Below are 19128 nucleotides of genomic sequence, written 5' to 3' on the forward strand. Positions count from 1 at the left end.
AGTCTTTTGCTTAAGAATGTACAGTGTATATCTTTGGCCAGTAACTTACAGTAGTTGATGAGGCTTCTGTCTTTACTGTGAATGCCATGTCAGTTTTGTGGCCCTTCTGTGTTTACTTGAAGTCCGGGGCCCATGGTGGCTCCTTCCTCACACGGATTGCTTGCTCCTGCCGTGGAGCACAGTCAGTGCCCCCAGACTGCTCCTTCTTCCCTCATGACACTGTCTCACAGTGGAGGCAGGAAGGTAGTCGAGGGTACAGGTTACTTAATGGCAGCGCCTCTCAGGCCCCACACCAAGACAAGTTACTCCTGTTTTCCGGCCGTGGTTCTCACCTTTGTGAAGGCCTGTCATAGCAGCACGGGCTTCTCCAGAGTAGAGTCTCTGCGGATACAGCCCAGACGTGTGTGTGTCAAAGCACACAGAGTATCCTGGGTAATCCTGACAGGTGTGACTAAGACAGCACACAGTTCTGTATCAGTGTTCCAGTTTGCAGGCCCACAGAGCCGGCTGGGGGCTGGCTCCTTGAGATGTTGTGCGGTGGAACCTGATGCGCGGCAGTTGAGGCCAGATCGCAGTCAGGGTTTGTGGGGCACCGAATCCTCCCTCGGTCCCTAGCCCCGGACGCAGAGCCTGGAGGCCCCGGAGAAGGAGTTTTATGGTGTGGCAGCCGGGCAGGCTTGCTGTCGTGTTTGTCCGAGCTGTTGGTTCATGGGAAAGGTGGCGGGCAGTGAGAAGAGTATGCAGTGGGCACGTGTGTTCTGGCAGTTGCTCTCTAAGGCCACAAGCCTACAGCTCAATTGGAAGAAGATAAAATAATTTCTATCCACATGGTCAAAAATGGGTTTTGGCGCAAGCATCTGTACCCTAGGATTCCATGGAACTATTCAGAGTGACTTTCTTGGAGGGTTCTAATTCACGGAGCTTTTCCGGTATTAGTGTTTTTTAAGAATATGTATATATTTCTCAAAGCACTTTCTCCCACAATAAGCCCCACCTTGTATTGAGCATCTGAGTTACTAAGACCTCCAGACACACTGGTTCCTTCCTGTGTCCACACGCATCCTTGATGCCTTTTCTCCACTTGGAGCTTGGCACTCCAGCTTAGTGCAGCACCTCAGTGGGTGAGGGGTTCTCCATTAACACTTCGTCCAGCAGCCCTCCTTGATTGACTGCATATTCACTTAGCACGCACTTTTATGGATTAAGATTGTCTTTCTCTTGTTATGAGGTCTGTCAGCAAGTCACCTTCACATCTTTGTTTGAAGTTTTCTTTTTATTCAGTTTCTAGTGAATATCCTGGGGTGGTTGTTCAGTGAAAGGTGTTCCTGGAGATAGATTGTGCATTATCTGGATAAACGCACATTTATCCTGTGCGTTTTCTTTTTTTCATAATTTTGCTTATTTACTTATTTATGGCTGCTGGTTCTTTGTTGCTGCATGGGTATTCTCTAGTTGTGGTGCGCAAACTTCTCATTGCCGTGGCTTCTCTTGTGCAGAGCACAGGCTTTAGGTACTCGGGCTCAGTAGTTGTGGTTCCTGGGCTCCAGAGCACAGGCTCAGTAGTTGTGTACCAAGGGCTTATTAGTTGCCCTGTGGCCTGTGGGATCTTCCTGGATCAAGGATTGAACCCGTGTCTGCTGCATTGGCAGGCAGATTCTTTGCCACTGAGCCACCAGGGACTCCCCCTATCTTGTGCATTTTCTACTGCTGTGTATTTGGCCGTTAAAATTTTTTTTTTACCATAATGGGAGTTAAGGATCTCTCAGACAGACCTTATAAAGAAGAAGTTCTTATATAATTGCTATTTCTTGGATTTGCTTAATTTCATCTGAGTTTTTGAAAATGTTGACATCTATCTTAGAAATATCTAAATATTAGCAGGGAAGTTAACTCCACAGTATTGTGTACATATTTTGTGGAATTGCTGATTCATTCTTTATAATCTCTTATTAGATTGTATTACATAATTTCAACCATACAGAGCCTCTAAAAAACCTCTTGTAGGCCATTGAAAACCATAAATGCTTGGGAAAAAATTTTAAATATAATTAGTAGGACAGTGGGAAAAGTTCAGAAATGATGAGGCTGTATGGTTTCCTTCTACACTTTGTTGGCTTAGACGCATTTAAACACACTGATAAACTCTTGAATAGGTGTTTATTTAAAATCTATTTTAGAAAAAGCTAGTTATATTGAAGCACTAATAAATGGTAGTGAGTTTTAAGTTACCTAGAATTTCTCCTATAAATATTCCAGTTGTCTGATTTTAAGAGCTGTTATCACTAAATACTAATGTGAAAACTAAATTTATAAGTGGTTTTAAATACAAATTTACTAGATTTTGAGTTTATAGGCATTGTAATAGTTAACGTTAGCAAAGTTTTGAAAATTTTCCAAACTTAAGTTTAGAGAGGGAAATTATAGATACTTATTTTTTTAAATAGCCATTTATTTTGTGGGTTGTTAAAGATGTAGCAAATTAAAAACGTAGACAAGGTAAAAATAATTGAAAATCATAAAACTGATTCTGAATCAACTTTAATAATCCAGTGTTTCTTGCAACTTTCCTGGTTTTCTTTAAATTTTCAAATTAGTGAGTGAGTGCTGGGAATGGTCAAAAGTCAGTGATGTGTCCTTTCTTCTGCAGTAATGCTGCAGCCTTTTGACTATGACCCCAATGAGAAGAGTAAACACAAGTTCATGGTACAGACCATCTTTGCTCCACCAAACATTTCAGACATGGAAGCTGTGGTGAGTAGAGAAATTGAACAGAAATCTTTTGGGGGAATGTTGTTTAAACTTGGGTTTTGTTTAGTTCTTCATTGAGAAACCTACTTTTTAAAATTAAAAAGATCTGTGCATCTCTTCTCTATGGATAATCCTAACTCATGTCAAGAATGAAGGAATTTTGAAGTCGTATTTGTTAGAGACAGTTTAGAAGTGCATTGCTAACAGTGAAGCCTGGTCGTTTCTAGGGATGTTAGTGTGGTTTTAATGGTGGTGACAGTAGCTCTTGTAAGGTTCTGTAGAAAGTTCTGTGGCACCTGGAAACCTCCCAGCCTGTCTCCAGGCAGCTACACTAACCCTTTGGTTATCCCTTGAGAGGAAACCTACTTGTCGCAATTGTATTTCCTCTGTCTCATTGTTTGGTTTCCTTTGTTTTTAGTGGAAAGAAGCGAAACCCGATGAATTAATGGATTCTAAATTGAGATGTGTATTTGAAATGCCCAATGAAAATGATAAATTGGTAAGTAGAAAAATTTAAGAAAATTGGAAGCTGCTCAGCTCTTACACTGAGATTTAACTTCTGCTGCTGGTTTTGGCCTTGGTGGGTGTGTGATGCATGATATAGCTGTTCTAGATTCGATGCCTAGGCTTTTTTTAAAAACATGGTGTGGACGTGCTCTTTTCATGTTACAACATTTTGTTTGTTCAAGAGGAAAAGTACTTTTAGATACTTTTGATTAAAAGTATGATTAAAAAAGAAATAATTAAAAAAGCTGCATGATGGAGAAGAACCATCTCTTCCTACCAAAATCTTACCACTTAAACCAATTCAAGTTCTTTGTTAGAATAAGATGTGTGTATACATAAATATAATTAAGTTACAGACATAAACTGCTTTTTGGCAGCTATACCTGCAGCCTAGGGGTAAGATTTAATTTACATGGACAAACATTTATTCCAGATTTGGCTGTTCCCAGGTATTTTGTTCACTATTGTTATTGGTCAAAATAATTCTGATTTTATCCCTTAGTAAATGATTTTTATGTTGTGTTTTGATTAGTGTGAGGCAAATAAAATTTGAGAGACAGTTTAAAAAGTAGCCTTAGAGAATGGGTTGTGGTTGCTTTCTCTGTTCCTTTTGTGAAATGCAAATTTGAATTTTTTCTGTGGTTTTTAGGAGGGACTTGAGGGGTCGGTAGATTTGTGTGCATGTGATTTAACACATAAAGTAATATGAACACATAGCATTGTTTGGCACAATTAGGTTATAATCTTACATGACTGTTGTCTTTGCTCTGGAGGCCATTTGCCCTATTGAAAAGTAAACTTGGAGGTTAAATACATGGGCTCGATTATTGTGCTGCTTTTTGAGGATAAGCTGAAATGAAAAAGTGCCTGAGTGGTAATTAGGTGTTGACCAAATCATTTATTGTGTTTTTAATGCCTTTTTAAGGGGATCTTAAAATATTTGCCAAAGACAGAATGTGAACACATGTTCTTACTGGAGAGCAAGGTTCTGGTGGTGCAACAGCACTGAAGTTTTGACACTTCCCACATGGAGTTCACATTCTTTTTTCGCTGAGGCTGCCAGGAGGCTAATAGCTTGCGCAGTTCTTACTGGAACCAAGAAAGCACAGTAGCACGTTGTCTGGGTTGACTTGTTTTATTTCTAGTTTTGTTGAGCTGTAGTTGACATGCTGTATAAGTTTAAGGTGTCAGCATAAAGACTAGTCTTCCATACGTTGTGAAATGATTACTGCAGTAAGTTTAGGTAACATCCATTGTCTCATACAACTACCAAAAAAACAGTTTTCCCCTGTGATCAGAACTCTTAGGATCTGCTCTCTTAAAAGGTGTTGAGTGTACCACACAGTGGTGTTAACTGTAGTCACCATGCTATATGTTACATCCCCAGTTCTTGTTTATCTGGGGGTGTGTATCTTCTGACCACCTTTATCCAGTTGCTCCTCCCCATACCCGACTCTTATAGCCACAGACCTAATCTGTTTCTGAGAGTTTGGGACTTTGTTGTTGTTTTAAGATTCCATGTGTAAGTGAGCTCATCATACAGTATTTGTCTTTCTCTCACTTCACTTAGTATAATGCCCCTAAGGTTCATCCATGTTGTCACAAATGGCAGGGTTTCCTTTTTAATGGCTGGATAATATTCCATTGTATACACGCATTCCAGTCCGTGCGTATACACCACAGCTGCTTCATCCATTCTCTTGATGGGCACTTAGGTTGCCCCCTGTCTTGTCTGTCGTAGATGCTGCTGCTGTGTGAACATGGAGCTGCAGGTATCTCTTCCACACAGGCTGTCCTTCCCTTCAGATGTGTTCCAGGAGGCAGCGTTCATTGGAATAGGGCTGACTTATTTTAAAAACACATTTGGGTATTTTCTCACTTTTATGAGCTTTATGATTTTTACAGTTGTTTAATAAGCACAGAGCTGTCTTTCAACTGGGCTTCTCTTATGCTCTGGATTGGAGAGCATTTGATATTATAATCTGAAAAGGGCCGGGACCCAGGTAGTATTGGAAACCAAACCAGAGATTGAGGGAAATGACATGACTCTGATAGATGGGCCCGGCCATCTTCCACCTTAAACAGGGAAGGAAGTAGCAGGGGCACCAGACAGAGGTGTAGCCCAGATTATCCAGCTAGAGTGGCTTTGGGTCTGCTAAAGGCTTGAACAGATACTGCGTGGTGAGCTCAGAACCCCGCACCATGGAGCTAAAGCCAAAGTAGTTTGGTCCTAAAAGTTTTCCAGAGCAGGTTGTTAGTAACCTGGAGTGTGTTCAGCAATTTCAAAGTTCGCCAGAGAGTGGCTGATCCTGAGCTTGATATACTGGCTGTAGAAGGATGTTCACTTATTGAACTACTTGGACTTGCAGTATAGTTTTTACTGACCAATTAAATTATAGGGGATACTTGCTAAAGGTAATGAGTTTTTAAAAGCAATTGACTATGAAACCTTTAAATACCTAGAAAAATGAACAGTAAGTTAACCCCTGTGAACCAGCTTGATTTTCTCTCATCTCCATCACTTCCCATCTCACATACTGTGTGAAGTCACATCTCAGACATAATTAATGAATTAATTTCAATCCGTTATTATTTCCGTATATATTGTTCAAAGCGAAGGGTATTAAGAAGAGTAGAAGAGTGAAGCCACCACTGTCGTTAGTCTTTGAAAGTTTAATGCGTCATTAACATCACACTGCCAGGCAGAGTCACAAGTGTCATCTGGACGTTTGTAGTTTGTTGGATTTGAAATCAAACATACTGCTCTTGGATGATATGTTTCTTAAGACTCTTAAACTGTATATTCCCTTGTTTTCCTCTTGAACATTGTTTATTGAATCAGGTTTGTCCTATAGAGTTGCCTGTAGCCTGGCTTTTGTTGGTTGCATCCTTCAGATGTCATCTAACTTTTCTGCTGTTTTTGGTATTTCCCGTAATCGAATCTAGAGACTGGATTAAATTGAGGCTTATTTTTTGCTGGTGAGGGAGAGGGCAGGACTGCTGTATAGATGATTATCTGTTCTTTCAGGGAGGCACATAGTGTCTTTTTTGTTTTGAAGCTAGCAGCTGTTGGTGTGTAGACAGTGGTTCCCAGCCAGGGGACATTTGTCCATGTCTGGAGGCATTTTTGGTTGTCACAGCCATTGGGGTGGCGGGGGGGTGGGGCGGGGGGCGGTGTCTACAGACAGCTAGTGGGTAGAGGCCAGGAACACACTCACAGGACCTTTCCCAGAGCAAAGATTCTCTAGCCCTAAATGTCAGTAGAGTTGAAAGTGAGAAGACGTGGTTTAGGTCCATTAATTCACTGAAGGTTGGGTAGTGGTGGTTCTGTCACTCCTGCCTCATTGTGTTAGAAGTACGTGGCGCTCATCTGATGCTTGCTGGTACAGTCAGGGGCGGAGTTCTCAGTCTTTCTCTTAGGTTAGAGGCCTCCACTCACTGTGTCCTTCTGACGATATGTTCCATTAGCTTTGCCACCTCCTTCCTTTTCTCCTCTTTGCTGTGTTCTGTGGACTCTCAGACTTAAACTCATTTGTGTTTCAGCCCCTTAGAGTTTCCATGTTGGTACCAGGTGTTCTGTAAAATACTCGTTTGGAAACTGTTCCTGCTTAAACTCATTCTTGTGGTGCTGCTAACCTGCAGGTTCTATAAGAAACCCCTGTGACACAGGGATCACTGAAGTGGGTGCAGCCTGCCCCAGACCTGCCATCTGAATTGTTGATTAGTGACTTCCTGTTGAGGTGTCAGCTTTCCCTTGTGTCAAAATCTTTATAGAAAATGTGAAGCGTCAAAGTAACCAAACCTGGAATGTTTATAATATAAAAAATACAAAGTTTTTGTGTGTTTGTTATAATGGTTAAGGATGAAACCTTATATATATGTATGGATACACACACCTGTGTGTAAAAGTACATTTGAAACACCTCTTTTCTAATGCTTTATTCATCTACTGATGAGACCCTGTTGGTAAGACCCTAATGGAATCTTGCCACTCCAGTTCAGTGTTAACTACAGACGATGTTAATAAAACTGCTCTAAGATCATAGTGTCTTTGACATACTACTTTCTTTCTAACAGCCATAGGTACAGTTATGAAATTACTTCATACCCCATTTCTGTATATGTATCTTCACTTTAGTAAGAACTTTGTTTATTAGGGAATTAGGGCATCATTGAGTCGTGGTTTGCATAGATAAAGTTTGTCAGTTTACTACAGATAAATTGGTTAGGTGCCATATGAAGCTGAATGCTGTCTACACAAATTGATTAAGGAGGACACTCCCTTATTCAAGGAAAACACACTTGAAAACAGTAGCATGTATTTTTAGAAGTAAAGTACGAAACATTTTTTAGTATGTAGTACGATTATTGTGTAGTAAATTCCTATGGTGACATGGTTTCACCTCTTATTTAGTTTGTTCGTTTATATGTTTTTAAAAGTGTGTTAATTTCCACAAAATTCAATTTAGTCTTGACCAAGTTGCTGGTGACAGCCTGTGGTTTAATACACAACTCTGTCCAGATGGCACTCGCCTTGTGTTCAGCGCTTAGAGTGTGGACCTGAAGAGAAGCCCATGCCAGTTAGCGGCCCCTTCCACATTCATTCTGAAGAGTTGCCCATCTGAATTTAGGACCTTTAGTAATCCATTTAGAAAGCTTTAGTTAGTATCCAAAGCTGATAGATGGTGCGGTAGCTATCATAGTTGTTATACTTTGTTCTCAGAGTTGGTGTAGGCAGCAAGTCTCAGCGTTGTGATGTTGACTCAGTGTGTCTTAACGTTTGGTACCCCATCCCCTCTCACCCCTGCCCGCAGCCCCTCACCCACCTCCCTGAGCCACCCCAAAGAAGTAGACAGTCAGTTAAGCACATGAGGTACGGCACCCTGTGTGAGGATCCGTGTCTGTTCAGGTGTGCTGTTAGTTCTTGGCGTTTGCTGTTCCTAAAGGCAGTTGGAAAAGAGTATGTTATTATGTTGTTGATTTCCTTAGGGTTTTTAGAGCCTTGATGCCAAATATATAACTAAGAAAATGAAGGTTTTGGTTATCTTGTAGGAAGGGTGCTAGTATAGTGGTTGAGTCCATGTATTTTTTTGTCTATTGTTTAGGGAGGTCATTTTTGTGATGAAACAGTCATAATGTATTTGAACCATCATTAGAAAATGGGCTTCTTTTTGGGAAATAGGTCTCTGATTTGGATCGTACCTAGAATGGTCTAGGAGTCCAAGAAACCTTTCATTTTAGAATGAAAAGAGGTCCTGTTACTAACACTTCCTGGCCAGTTCTGCTTTTAGGCACTGAGACTTGTGGCCCCCAGTCCTCAGGGTCCTGAGCACGTTGGTGGTGCGTTTTAGTAAGTTCATGGCAAGCGCAGTTGTCTGAGTTATTAACGCTTGTTAGTTATGATTATCTCTGTATTGTGAAATCTGACGTCCAGTTACTGTTCATGGTTTTAAATTAACTTGTTAGTAATGATATTTGATCACTTAATTCTGTTGAAATAAAATTTTTTTTTTTAGGCCACCAACTTTACTTGACATTTTCCAAATTTTAAAAAAGTATTACATTTCATTTATAAGCCCTCCATTTAACATCTGTTAATGACATTTGCTTTATGATACAATGTTATTTTCAAGGAAAAAATACTTATCATAATGAAGAGTGAAGGGCAGTCAAGAAAGGGAACCTCAGGGGTCCTGTGTATAAAGATTTTTTATGATTAAGTGTGCATTATTTTCTGTTGAGATAAAGAACAGATTGGCGACAGGGCATTATCAAGTAAGATGGAGAGGTCTTATCATAGTTATGTATAGTGACCTGGATATCAGTAAGTATTATTTGAGTCTGCTACAGCCTTTTTGTATGGTATTATCTTTAAGTGTGTTAAAGGAATTTGAGAAGATAGAGAACTGTGGAGATACAATGGTGTGCTAGAATGCTCTGTATGTGTTTGTGTCTTGATCCTGGGAGGCAGGTAGGGGTGTGTGCACGCGCATGTTTGTGTTTGTGGGAGGGGTGTCTGTGCTGAAAACAGAAGTGTATAAATATATTGTAATTTTTGAACCCTTGGAAAAATTTATTTAATTTAAACATTATTCAAGTTGAGTGTTTTCAAAGGTAAGAAAACTGAAGTGCTTGTTCTTCAGGTATTGACAAGTATTCATTAGTAACAAAAATTGGAAGCCACGCAGGTAGAAGGTCCTCATTCTAGGACAACATGAGGCTGGCCTAAGGTTAATAAGGTTTATGCATTTAGTTTAGTGAACGTAATGCAAGTTGATTGTAGCTAATTCATAGAAAAACTTCAAAAAGGTACTTTTTCTTTAACATAACTATTATTTATTACTATTTCTTATGTTTGACACGTCTTTATAGAATAAGTTGAATGTTGAGAGCCTAATGATCTCTGTGTTAGTCATCCCCAGTCCCTCGCAGGCGTGGTCAGAGCTCGGTGTGAATCTGAGACTGTGTTTCCCCTGCACCTCAGGGTCACGCTCCTCCAGGGCCCGCCGTGGCCGTCGCTCCGCTGAGCAGCATCAACAGCACAGGCACAGCACCTACCACTTATAGTGCGAAGAATGAGCCCAGGGCCTTCAGTGTGTTCAAACAGGAGAAGCAGAAGGTTTGTTTCAGGGAGCTGACAGATAGACGAGTCTGCCAGTGTCACTGATCACGGTGACGTAGTCACTGAGCACGTGCGAGGTATTTATTGTGAGTGTTTTATGTGCAGTAACTAGAACTGAAAATTTCAGCTATGTTTAAAATGACAGCAGAACCACAGTCACTTAAAAACTACGCATACAAATTCTTCTCTTTTAACATCCCAGTCGTGAGCAGAACAGTGTAAATGGGAGCATTATTATGAAGTGGGCATGCTTTTTCACTGTCACTGAGGTTTGGGGAGCATCTTCTGGGAAAAATCTGATGGGGGCAGCAGGTGTCAGTCAAGGGGGAGGAGTTGGTGGATGTCACTCTCCAGGCAGGTGTTTTATGTTTATACATAAGAAAGATCAGTGAGATTTCTGCCTCACATCTGTCCCATGCAGCTGACGGTCACTGTCTTTAACTGTTGGTGCCCCCCGGGGGAGAATGGTGGCAGGAGCCCTACAGATCTGAGGTCACATTTGAGTTTATTAGTGTCTCCGTGTGTGCGCCTTTGTGTATGCTTGTGTGCACCTAACATCCAGTTGAGTACGACACTGGCACACCTGTCGACCTTGACCTCCTGGGGGTGTCCCTGGTGCCGTAGGCTGCCTCTCTCTCGCATTTCCTGCTTCTGGGGAGCTCTGGCTTTCAGAGAACACGTACACTAAGGCTTCAAAACCTACTCCTTTCTCTAAAGGCCTAATACTTTCTAACAGTTTTGTGATTTTAGTTTAGACTGCAGATGTATTGATATTTTGGTAACTTTATATTCAACACTGCCTCCTCTCAGCTGACGTCTTATTTGAGCCTCCTGCGGTTTCCTGCTGCAGCTCTGGGCTTTGCTCTTTACCCCCTGCACATGCCCTGGACCCCTCACTCCCCCAGGAGCCACGAGTGTTGCCCCGGTGTGCGTTCTTTCCCTCCTCTGTCCATCCCAGGGCTTCAGTGCAGAAACCATATTTGCCTTTTATCGCACCTTTCCTTTTCTGGCAGCCCCTAAGCCCTCACTTTTTCTAATTATCCCTAAAGGGAATAATTCAGAGTATTATTGGAACTGAGATTCTAAAGGAGGCTTTCTAAAAAGTACAGCGGTAAATTCATCTCCTAGGTGGAGGGGCTTACTGCTGATAGGCTGAGTCATGTGAAACAGGGCAGCATGCTCTTCGTGGTACCATGGCCTTGACTGCTGAGTCTCTTCCGAGTTGCAGTGTTAGATGTGCGCAGCGTCACTGCTCCTTGGCTGCTCGGCGTCACAGCTTGTTGAATGCCTCCAGTTGGTGTCCAGACGGGTTCAGAAGAACCCATCTCCTCTTTGGGGGAGCATCTGAAGCAACTCTGGAGGAGGGACCATGCAGTGGAGCCTGTAGTTAGGTCCCAGCAGCCTTGGTGTCTCCAGCTTGTCCCACACCAGTGACGCCCCCCACTCAACCCTTCTTTAGCCACCCCGAGTTAGCTTCTGTATGCTTCCATTGTAAAGTAGTTAATCAGTAAATTGGATTTCCTTTCCCCTGCTGTGTGTGCTGACTGGTTTGTAGGGACCTGAATCTTGTGATCACAGGGTGTGTGTGCACGTACTCAGTGTGACTATCTCATGACCTGTTGGGCTCACTTCTGACAAGTGTTTAGGCTTCACTATTATCCCATGCATTCTACTCTTTAACATGTATGCACCACAGATTGGTCATGACATTTCTTTTCCTTTTCCTTATAAAGGCAATATAACTACATTAAGGAAAATTTTCAATTAAAAGATCTCATTCTGTCACTGTGAGATGCTGTCAGTTGAGGTGGTATTTAAAATCCCAGAGTGGGAGCTTCCCATCAGATGTTAATAAGAGTGAAATGTTTAAGTAACTTTGGTAAGGCACAGAATAGTATTTAGTGACATCATGTCATTTAGAATGACACTTAAAAGATGTACGTATAAATGAATAAAGAAAGATTTAAAAGTTAAATGTATGCTGAGATTATAAAACATGCATATGAAAGAATATTGGAAGATAATACAGGAATAATAGTTATGTTGAATTGATGAGAGAATGGGAGGTAATTTCCTCTCTTATATTCTCAATTTTCTAGAATTTCAAAAATTTGTTCAAAAATAAAAAGCCATTTGGGAAGAATTTGATGAGTCCTCATTCTAATTTTGTCTTTGCTTGGTTGACCTTTTGTATCTCCTGTTAATTTCTTAGTTTTCTGGCATGAGGGTGATACTCTTTCCCCTAGTTGTGGTATTGTGGACCGTTGGTCTTCATGGAGGAAGGAAGGCCGCGTGCCATCCTGGTTCCCAGTCGCTGGGCTGCTTTCAGGTGGAAAGTGAGAAGTCTTGGGAAGCCATTTTGAAGTGAACTCTAGTGACTATGAAGGAAAGGAAGAGAGAAGCTATTGGTGGAAGGTACCATCGTCTGAAACGGGATTTTTAGCAGACCTGAGGGGCTTGGCTGGAAAGGGAGAGAGGGAGGAGGAGGCTCGCACAGAAGCAGAGAGGATCATGAAGCAAGCTTCTTGTACCCGGCCCGGTGGGGATGCTTCGGAGAGAGAGGGGGATCTGAGTGTTGACTGGGACCTCAGTATAATCAGTGGTGTTCATTTTTACATGGATCTAGACATAGCAATCAGAGCACAACCCCTTCATAGGAAGTATGTCTTGTCCCCACTTGTACTCAGTGTGAATTCCAGAACTGGGATGCTGTGGCAGGTGTTGACTGTAATTAAATCCTCTGGTGAGTACTGTGGAACCTGCCGTAAAGTTGACTTTGAAAATGTTTTTGGTAGAATTTTATATCTGAATAAAGCAGTTTATATCTTGCTATCTGAAAAGTTAAATTTTTAGCAAGTAACATTTTAATTGAAGACAAGACTTGCTGTGCTAGTCCTGTTGGGGTGCTTGAAGGTGGAGAGGAGGTTCAGGTGGACAGGTGTCCAGTTGAGGCTCAGGGCACCTGGGGGCCCGCCGGGTCACATGGGTCAGTGCTGGCCTGACTTAAGACGCGGGGGTTGTAATTTAGAGTGCCAGAGCACCACTTTGGCCCTGTACTGAATCTGATGACTTACAGCAGGGAGTGTTACTTCATAAACGTGGGGGCCACTCATGTTTGAGCGCAGTTGTCAGGCGGACTCTCCCTGCCTGCTTTTTCCCCATGACACGTGTTTGTGCTCATTATCTCCCCTTCATGCTCCAGGTCCTCCAGTGACTTTTTTCTGTGAACAGAACTTGGGTTTTCTCTCACGCATTTCTCTTAGGTGGTCTGATTTCATTTGAGTGGTTGCGACTGCATCCCCCTGCCCTCCGGCACCTCACTCGGGCTGCAGAATCAGCACTGACCGTGAACTTTGTGTGTGGATCCGGGCAGGCATCCCTCAGTGTCCTTGTTGAGTGACCACTGGCTGGGGTGCTGGGTTTAGGGGTGAACGCACAGACGAGTGACTCTTGCTCTCCCAGACTTTGAGGTGTGGTAGGAAAGAATCTTGGAGGACGATGTGAGCTGCATGCTCGCTGCTCTGGGGTGGGAGGTGGGTGCAGAGCAGGGAGCCACGTGCTCGGACCTTGGTGACCACTCGTGCTCACTGTTGTCCTGTAGAGCTGGTCACAGGGGACCAGATGTTGGACATTTTAAAACCGTTAATAATGAAATTGAAACCTGTCAGAACTTGCTGTGTAAATAATTTCTTGGACAAGGATGTGGAGTTTAAGTTTTGTTTAAAACCAGTAAGGAGAGTTGTCAGTTGACAAACTCCCCGCCTGCTATCTTTGTGATGCAGAACGACATGGAACCCAGCAAAGCCGTTCCCCTGAACGCTGCGAAGCAGGACGGGCCCGTGCCAAAGCCGCACAGCGTTTCCCTCAGTGACACCGAGACGAGGAAGCTCGTGGAGGAGTGCAAGCGGCTGCAGGGGGAGATGATGAAGCTGTCGGAAGAGAACCGGCTCCTGAGGGTGAGTGCCCGCCTGGCCCCGCTCGGCGGCGCCCTGGGCGCTGGGGGCCGGCCTGGCCTTGCCGCTTTCTTGCTCGCTGGCGCAGCCTCCGTGCCCGGGCCTGGCCTCGTCGGTTGCGGCAGCAGTGCCGTCCCCGCGAGGAGCCCCCGTCGTCCAGGGCGGGCCACCAGGGTGTGCTTCATTGGAATTAAGATGTGCTGTGATCACATAGTGCAAGAAAAATCCCTGTTTTGTATTGTTATGTTGAAATAATATTGAATTCTACTGGATTCAGTAAAAGATACATTATTAAAGCTAATTTTATCAATTTTGGTACCTTTTTAATGGGCTTAGAAAATTTTAAATTTCATGCATGACTCCCATTGAAGGCTCCTGTGAGGTGGCTTGACCTGTGCTGAGATGGTTTTTCTGGCTGTTTCTCCCTCTCCCAAGCCCCTCTCCAAGGCCCCTGCCTCGAGCACCTACCTGGAGGGTGGAGAGATGGTCTCTGTTTCACAACCACGCACAGCCCCATGCAGTTGTAAGGGGGCTGCTGTTTGCACTTTGCCTTTACCTGCCGTGACCTCAGTTCTGTGTTTGGTGGACGGTGTGCTCCCCAGCGTGCTGAGCCCAGGTGTTCAGAGAGCTGAGGCCTGAATGCCAGGAACTGCCAGGCTGAGCACACTGGGAGACAGGTGGTGGAATTGACTGATGTTCTCTAGGAGATGCTGTTTGAAGAAGCATCCTGCTTTTTAAAAGATAAAAGAACCTTGAAGGCCACTGGTGCACTGAGTTGACCTCTGGCCCTTTAACAGCTCACATCGGGGCTGGCATTGCGGCAGCCTCCCTGGGCAGGATCTCCCACTGCCCTTCACCTCCCCACCCCCTCTTCCTCATCCAGCCTGTTCATTGGAGTCTCCTGTGAGCTCTTACCTCATGTCCGGGCCGCACCCCAAACCCAGGGAGGCAGAGTCATCTGGAGTGCCTTTTAAAGTTCTCTCTGGGACTGAGAGTCATTTTGGTGTCCACATAGGACTAACCGGAACAAGACCCAAACCCACAGCCCCTCCGAGCAGCCGGGCATACAGGCAGACAGCATGACGCCAAGGGCATGTGGTGTTACTGGTGAATGCACGGCGGCGGGGCGGGGGGAGTGCGAGAAGCGAGACCAGCATGTGCTGAGGATGTGAAGCGTTGCCCCCTCTCTGGTCACAGTGGTAGGCCAGGTGAAGCCAACTGCCTTAGTGCAGAGGTGTGGGTGTTTTCCAGTGTCATTCTGCAGCTGGTGAAGTGTCGTAACAGCCTCCTACTTTGAGTGACTGTTGTCGTGTTACTGAGAACCTTGTCCCCTAAAATCCCAGGCTGACTGTCAGAAACTGCTGTGTGAGACAGCATCAGTCAGGATAGAGCAGCCGCTCTGCTCTGGAAGTGGAGATCACCTTGCAGAAAAGTGGTCTCCAGTCCAGGTGCAGAGCCTTGGGCCTGGGTCCTGCGAGCAGCTCTCCCCCTCTTTTGTGTCCCTTCTTTCTTACAAAACAGGGTCCTGTGTCTCCTCCGTGGTCCAGGCCAGGTGCTAGCCCTTTACTCACACCCTCCCTCTCCCCCAGTCCCGCGAGGTCCCGGCTCTCCCTGTGTGGGGCTGGCTTGCCACGTGTGTAAGCCGGACTCTGACTAGCACTGACCTGTTTCTGGTCATCTGTGGCTGAAGGGCCGTTTGTGAGGACACTGTGGGCCCCCTGGGTCACCTGCGTATGGCTCTGTTGTCTGTCTCTGGATTTGTAGCTTGTGGTCTGATGCCATTTGTTTTTGAAATCTCTTTTTGTGCCTGTGTTTTTTCCTAGGATGAAGGCTTACGGCTCAGGAAGGTAGCACATTCGGATAAACCTGGATCCACCTCAGCTGTGTCCTTCAGAGAGAACGTCACCAGTCCTCTTCCTTCACTTCTTGTTGTCATTGCAGCCATTTTCATTGGATTCTTTCTAGGGAAATTCATCTTGTAGAGTGAAGCATGCAGAGTGCTCTTTCTTTTTTTCCTCTTGACCAGAAAAGATTCGTTTACCTGCCATCTCACTGGTAGTGTGGCCCACGGTGACCATGTGGCCCACGGTGACCATGCTTTGTGTGTACAGCGTCATGTAGGCCTCGCCCGTAACGGTCTCACGGTTAGAAAGAAACGCGTAAGAGCAGAGTGCTGGGCTCCGGACAGCGCCACCGCCACCAGACCGTCCCTAGCAGGCGTCATTGCACATTCAGTCCTTTATGAAATTCATAAATAAAGAATTGTTCTTTCTTTGTGGTTTTAATAAGAGTTCAAGAATTGTTCAGAGTCTTGTAAATGTTATTTTAATAATCCCTTTAAATTTTATCTGTTGCTGTTACCTCTTGAAATATGATTTATTTAGATTGCTAATCCCACTCATTCAGGAAATGCCAAGAGGTATTCTGTGGGGAAATGGTGCCTCGTACAGTGTAAATTTTCTCCTTCACCTTTGCTAATATCATGGCAGAATTTTTCTTATCCCTTGTGAGGCAGTTGTTGACTGAGTTTTTCATCCTTCCAATCCTGTCCCATGGTATTTAACACAAAAATAATAAAACTGTTAACAGATTCTTGCTCGATAGCTTGTGTCTGTCGTGTCCTGAGGCGGGTGTCAGGGAGCGCGCTGTGTGGCGATCTGGGTTATGAAACGCATGACTTATCTCACGGAAACCCTTGCAGGTGTCATGGTGTTTGTGGTTCAAAGGCCTCGTTCCTTTAAGGAAAGGAATTGGTAAGATTTCAGGACACTTTTGGTATTTTAGAAGGTCATAATCCGTTTGTCTTCAAGATAATACAAAATAAGCAAATATCGTGAGAATTAAAAAAAAGTGCTGTGATGTCAGTCAGTTTACGTGTCTGCCCTGTGGTGCGATTCTGTTTAATTTACCCTGTTCTCAGGTTCTTTGAGTGTCTATCTTCTCGAGAAAGACTAATTTTCCTTGGTTCTAATCACTGCTTTTTGACCAGCCTAGTGATTTTGTAGCATCTCGGAATAACACTTAAATGTACCCCCGCAGTTCGCCCCCACCCCGGTCCAATTTGACATGTGAGGTAACTTCCATTATGGAATTTTGGTATTACTGAGTAAGCCTGGGGAATTCCTTTGTGAAAAATGACCTTCTTTGCAAGTCTCTGTGTCAGCCACGTGAAGTGGGTTTTCGGTGTAACTGCGTGGCGGGGTCTGGTGTACTTCCCTGCACTTAAGTCTTATGTCTCACTTAGTTACTTCTGTGTTGGCATAGAAAATCTTGAAACTAGAAAAAATAGATTCACTTTTTCTACTAAGTACAATCTAATCCAAGCAAATTTTGATTTTTGAAAATAGGTGTTGGTTTTGTAAAAGAAGCACTCATATCTGAAAGGGAAGTTGGACTTGGGGACCTGGCGTGCAGTGAAGGGTGTTGGCCTCACATCTGTGTGTGCATTTTATGAAGGAGAGAAACAGTCTGAAGTATTTGGTTGCATTTGCATTTCAGATGTGTTTTGGGCTTGTCAGATCCATGTGCTGTGTGGTGTCTTCTAGAAAACCCCTGGCCTGTGTGCACAAGTTACAAGAACATACGCATGTCTCTGGAGCCACCCGCCTGCGTGGAGCCCAGGGTGGACGCTCCTTCTACTTGGAACCTGGAAACACACGCTGGCAGCAGCCTTGCCATCCCACCCCGTCAGTGCAGAAGCAGGTGCCCCCTGGCCTGAATCTCTCCCTGATGAGCATCAGGCCAGTAGTTTTAGAGCTGTCAGTTTTCAAGCTAAATTTAGCAGAATCCCATTTGATGGGAATCCTGTGTAGTTAGGGTTCAATTTGTTCAGCTCCTGTGTTTTCTGGTTGAGGGCTCTGAGGCCTTTTGGGGAGCTGACAACTTCGCTCATGTCTCATGGGAGGTGGAGGCAGGGCCGGACCAGGAAGCCTGCTCTCCGGACTCCAGCTTCCTGTCTGTTTCTGATAACTTTGACATGACAGGAATAGTGGACATTAATATGCTGTTTAATAACAGTGTGAAACTTCCTGTCCTAAGATGAAATCACAGGCCACCATGGAATAGTCTCACCTACATGTCTGGCTTTAATGTTTAGGCTAGGATTACCCCCTCCCAACTGGTAAGAAGTAAATGCATTTTCCGGTAGGCATTTCACAGACTGTGTGATGCAGTGGTTGGTCTTAGCTGGGAACCGTGTACAACATAAAAAGTCCACCTGGGCTGCTCCTCCGCTTTACATTCCAGGAAGCGCTCTGACTGTATGGGAGGCGCCTTATTTCCATATGAAGTGTGATTTGGCCGCTTTATGACAGTTACTTGAGAAGAGTCCCAACTGTATTAATTGGTAATATAGAGGTTAAACTATCTTTAACACTTACATGTTTAGAAATCTTTGCTTTGCCTGCCTGCTTACTTGGAATGTAAGCATGAGGGGAACGCGCTGTTGACGTCACTGAAGCCACAGCCAGGTATCTAAGGCCTTAACCTTCTTATGTGATGCTAAGTGCACCGCCTTCCTATGTTCTTCCTGTAACTAATGTACGTAATTTTGCCCATTCTTGTATTTACAAGAGACAGATTTAAGAGTTATATTCTGAGTGTGTCGTATGTCACCTTAAATGACATTTGGAAAAAAGTATGTATCAAAGTCAGAAATTCTCATCAGGGAAAAGTAATATTCTTAATTTTTCTTTCTATTATCTTAGCTCAGAAGTTCCCCTAAAACGGATGTTGTCTGCCATGGGATTTAGTTCTGGATTGTAATCATCCGAAATATACCACTTTGAAAACAAGTTTTACCCATAAGGTAAAAAATACAGTTCCTTACAGGGTTTATCCCTGAATTGTAATCTTCTGCCACTTTAAAAACATTCAAGCACTAGTTTTCCCAGAGCTTTGCACATTGCTTTCGTTGATTCTGGTATGTGCATAAATTTTAAAACATTGACCTTTATGAGAATTAGGGGACGATCAAGGTTTTACCATGTGGAAAAACAACAAAACAAGGTAAATAAGTGATCTTCATATGCTAGCTTTCAAAGGGAGATAAACTATTGTGTGAATAAATAAACTGTTCAAAAACGTGGTGAAGTGTCATTTTCCTTTCTAAAAAGCAGCAAGAGGGGATTTGATCTCCATGGAGTACGGCCATGCCTGTGCTCATGTTGCGTCAGGGAGTGATGGCCTGTCACTGACTGGGACTCGAGTCTGCTGGCAGGTGGTCTTCTCTTAGTGACCTTGACCTGGAGGTCAAGGGCTTTTGGGTAGGAGATGGGGACAGCTGCACTCTCCCGCCCT

At 43.9% G+C, this 19128-nt stretch overlaps 1 protein-coding gene across 3 annotated transcripts in view; it reads left to right on the plus strand.

The window, feature by feature from the left end:
- VAPA (VAMP associated protein A) overlaps positions 1–18916 on the plus strand; it is a 38500-nt gene extending 19584 nt beyond the window's left edge. For 2 of the 3 annotated variants that reach the window (XM_070361783.1, XM_070361784.1), the window contains exons 3-7: positions 2648–2751; positions 3167–3247; positions 9740–9874; positions 13660–13833; positions 15654–18916. In XM_070361783.1, coding sequence (XP_070217884.1) covers positions 2648–2751; positions 3167–3247; positions 9740–9874; positions 13660–13833; positions 15654–15812 — 653 coding nt within the window. In that variant the 3' untranslated portion in view covers positions 15813–18916. The remainder of the gene's footprint in view (positions 1–2647; positions 2752–3166; positions 3248–9739; positions 9875–13659; positions 13834–15653) is intronic. The other variant, XM_070361785.1, reaches the window with a different exon arrangement.
- Positions 18917–19128: the final 212 nt, after the last annotated feature.

This window comes from Bos mutus, chromosome 24 (assembly GCF_027580195.1).
Source record: "Bos mutus isolate GX-2022 chromosome 24, NWIPB_WYAK_1.1, whole genome shotgun sequence".
In the NCBI taxonomy this organism is placed as follows: domain Eukaryota; kingdom Metazoa; phylum Chordata; class Mammalia; order Artiodactyla; family Bovidae; genus Bos; species Bos mutus.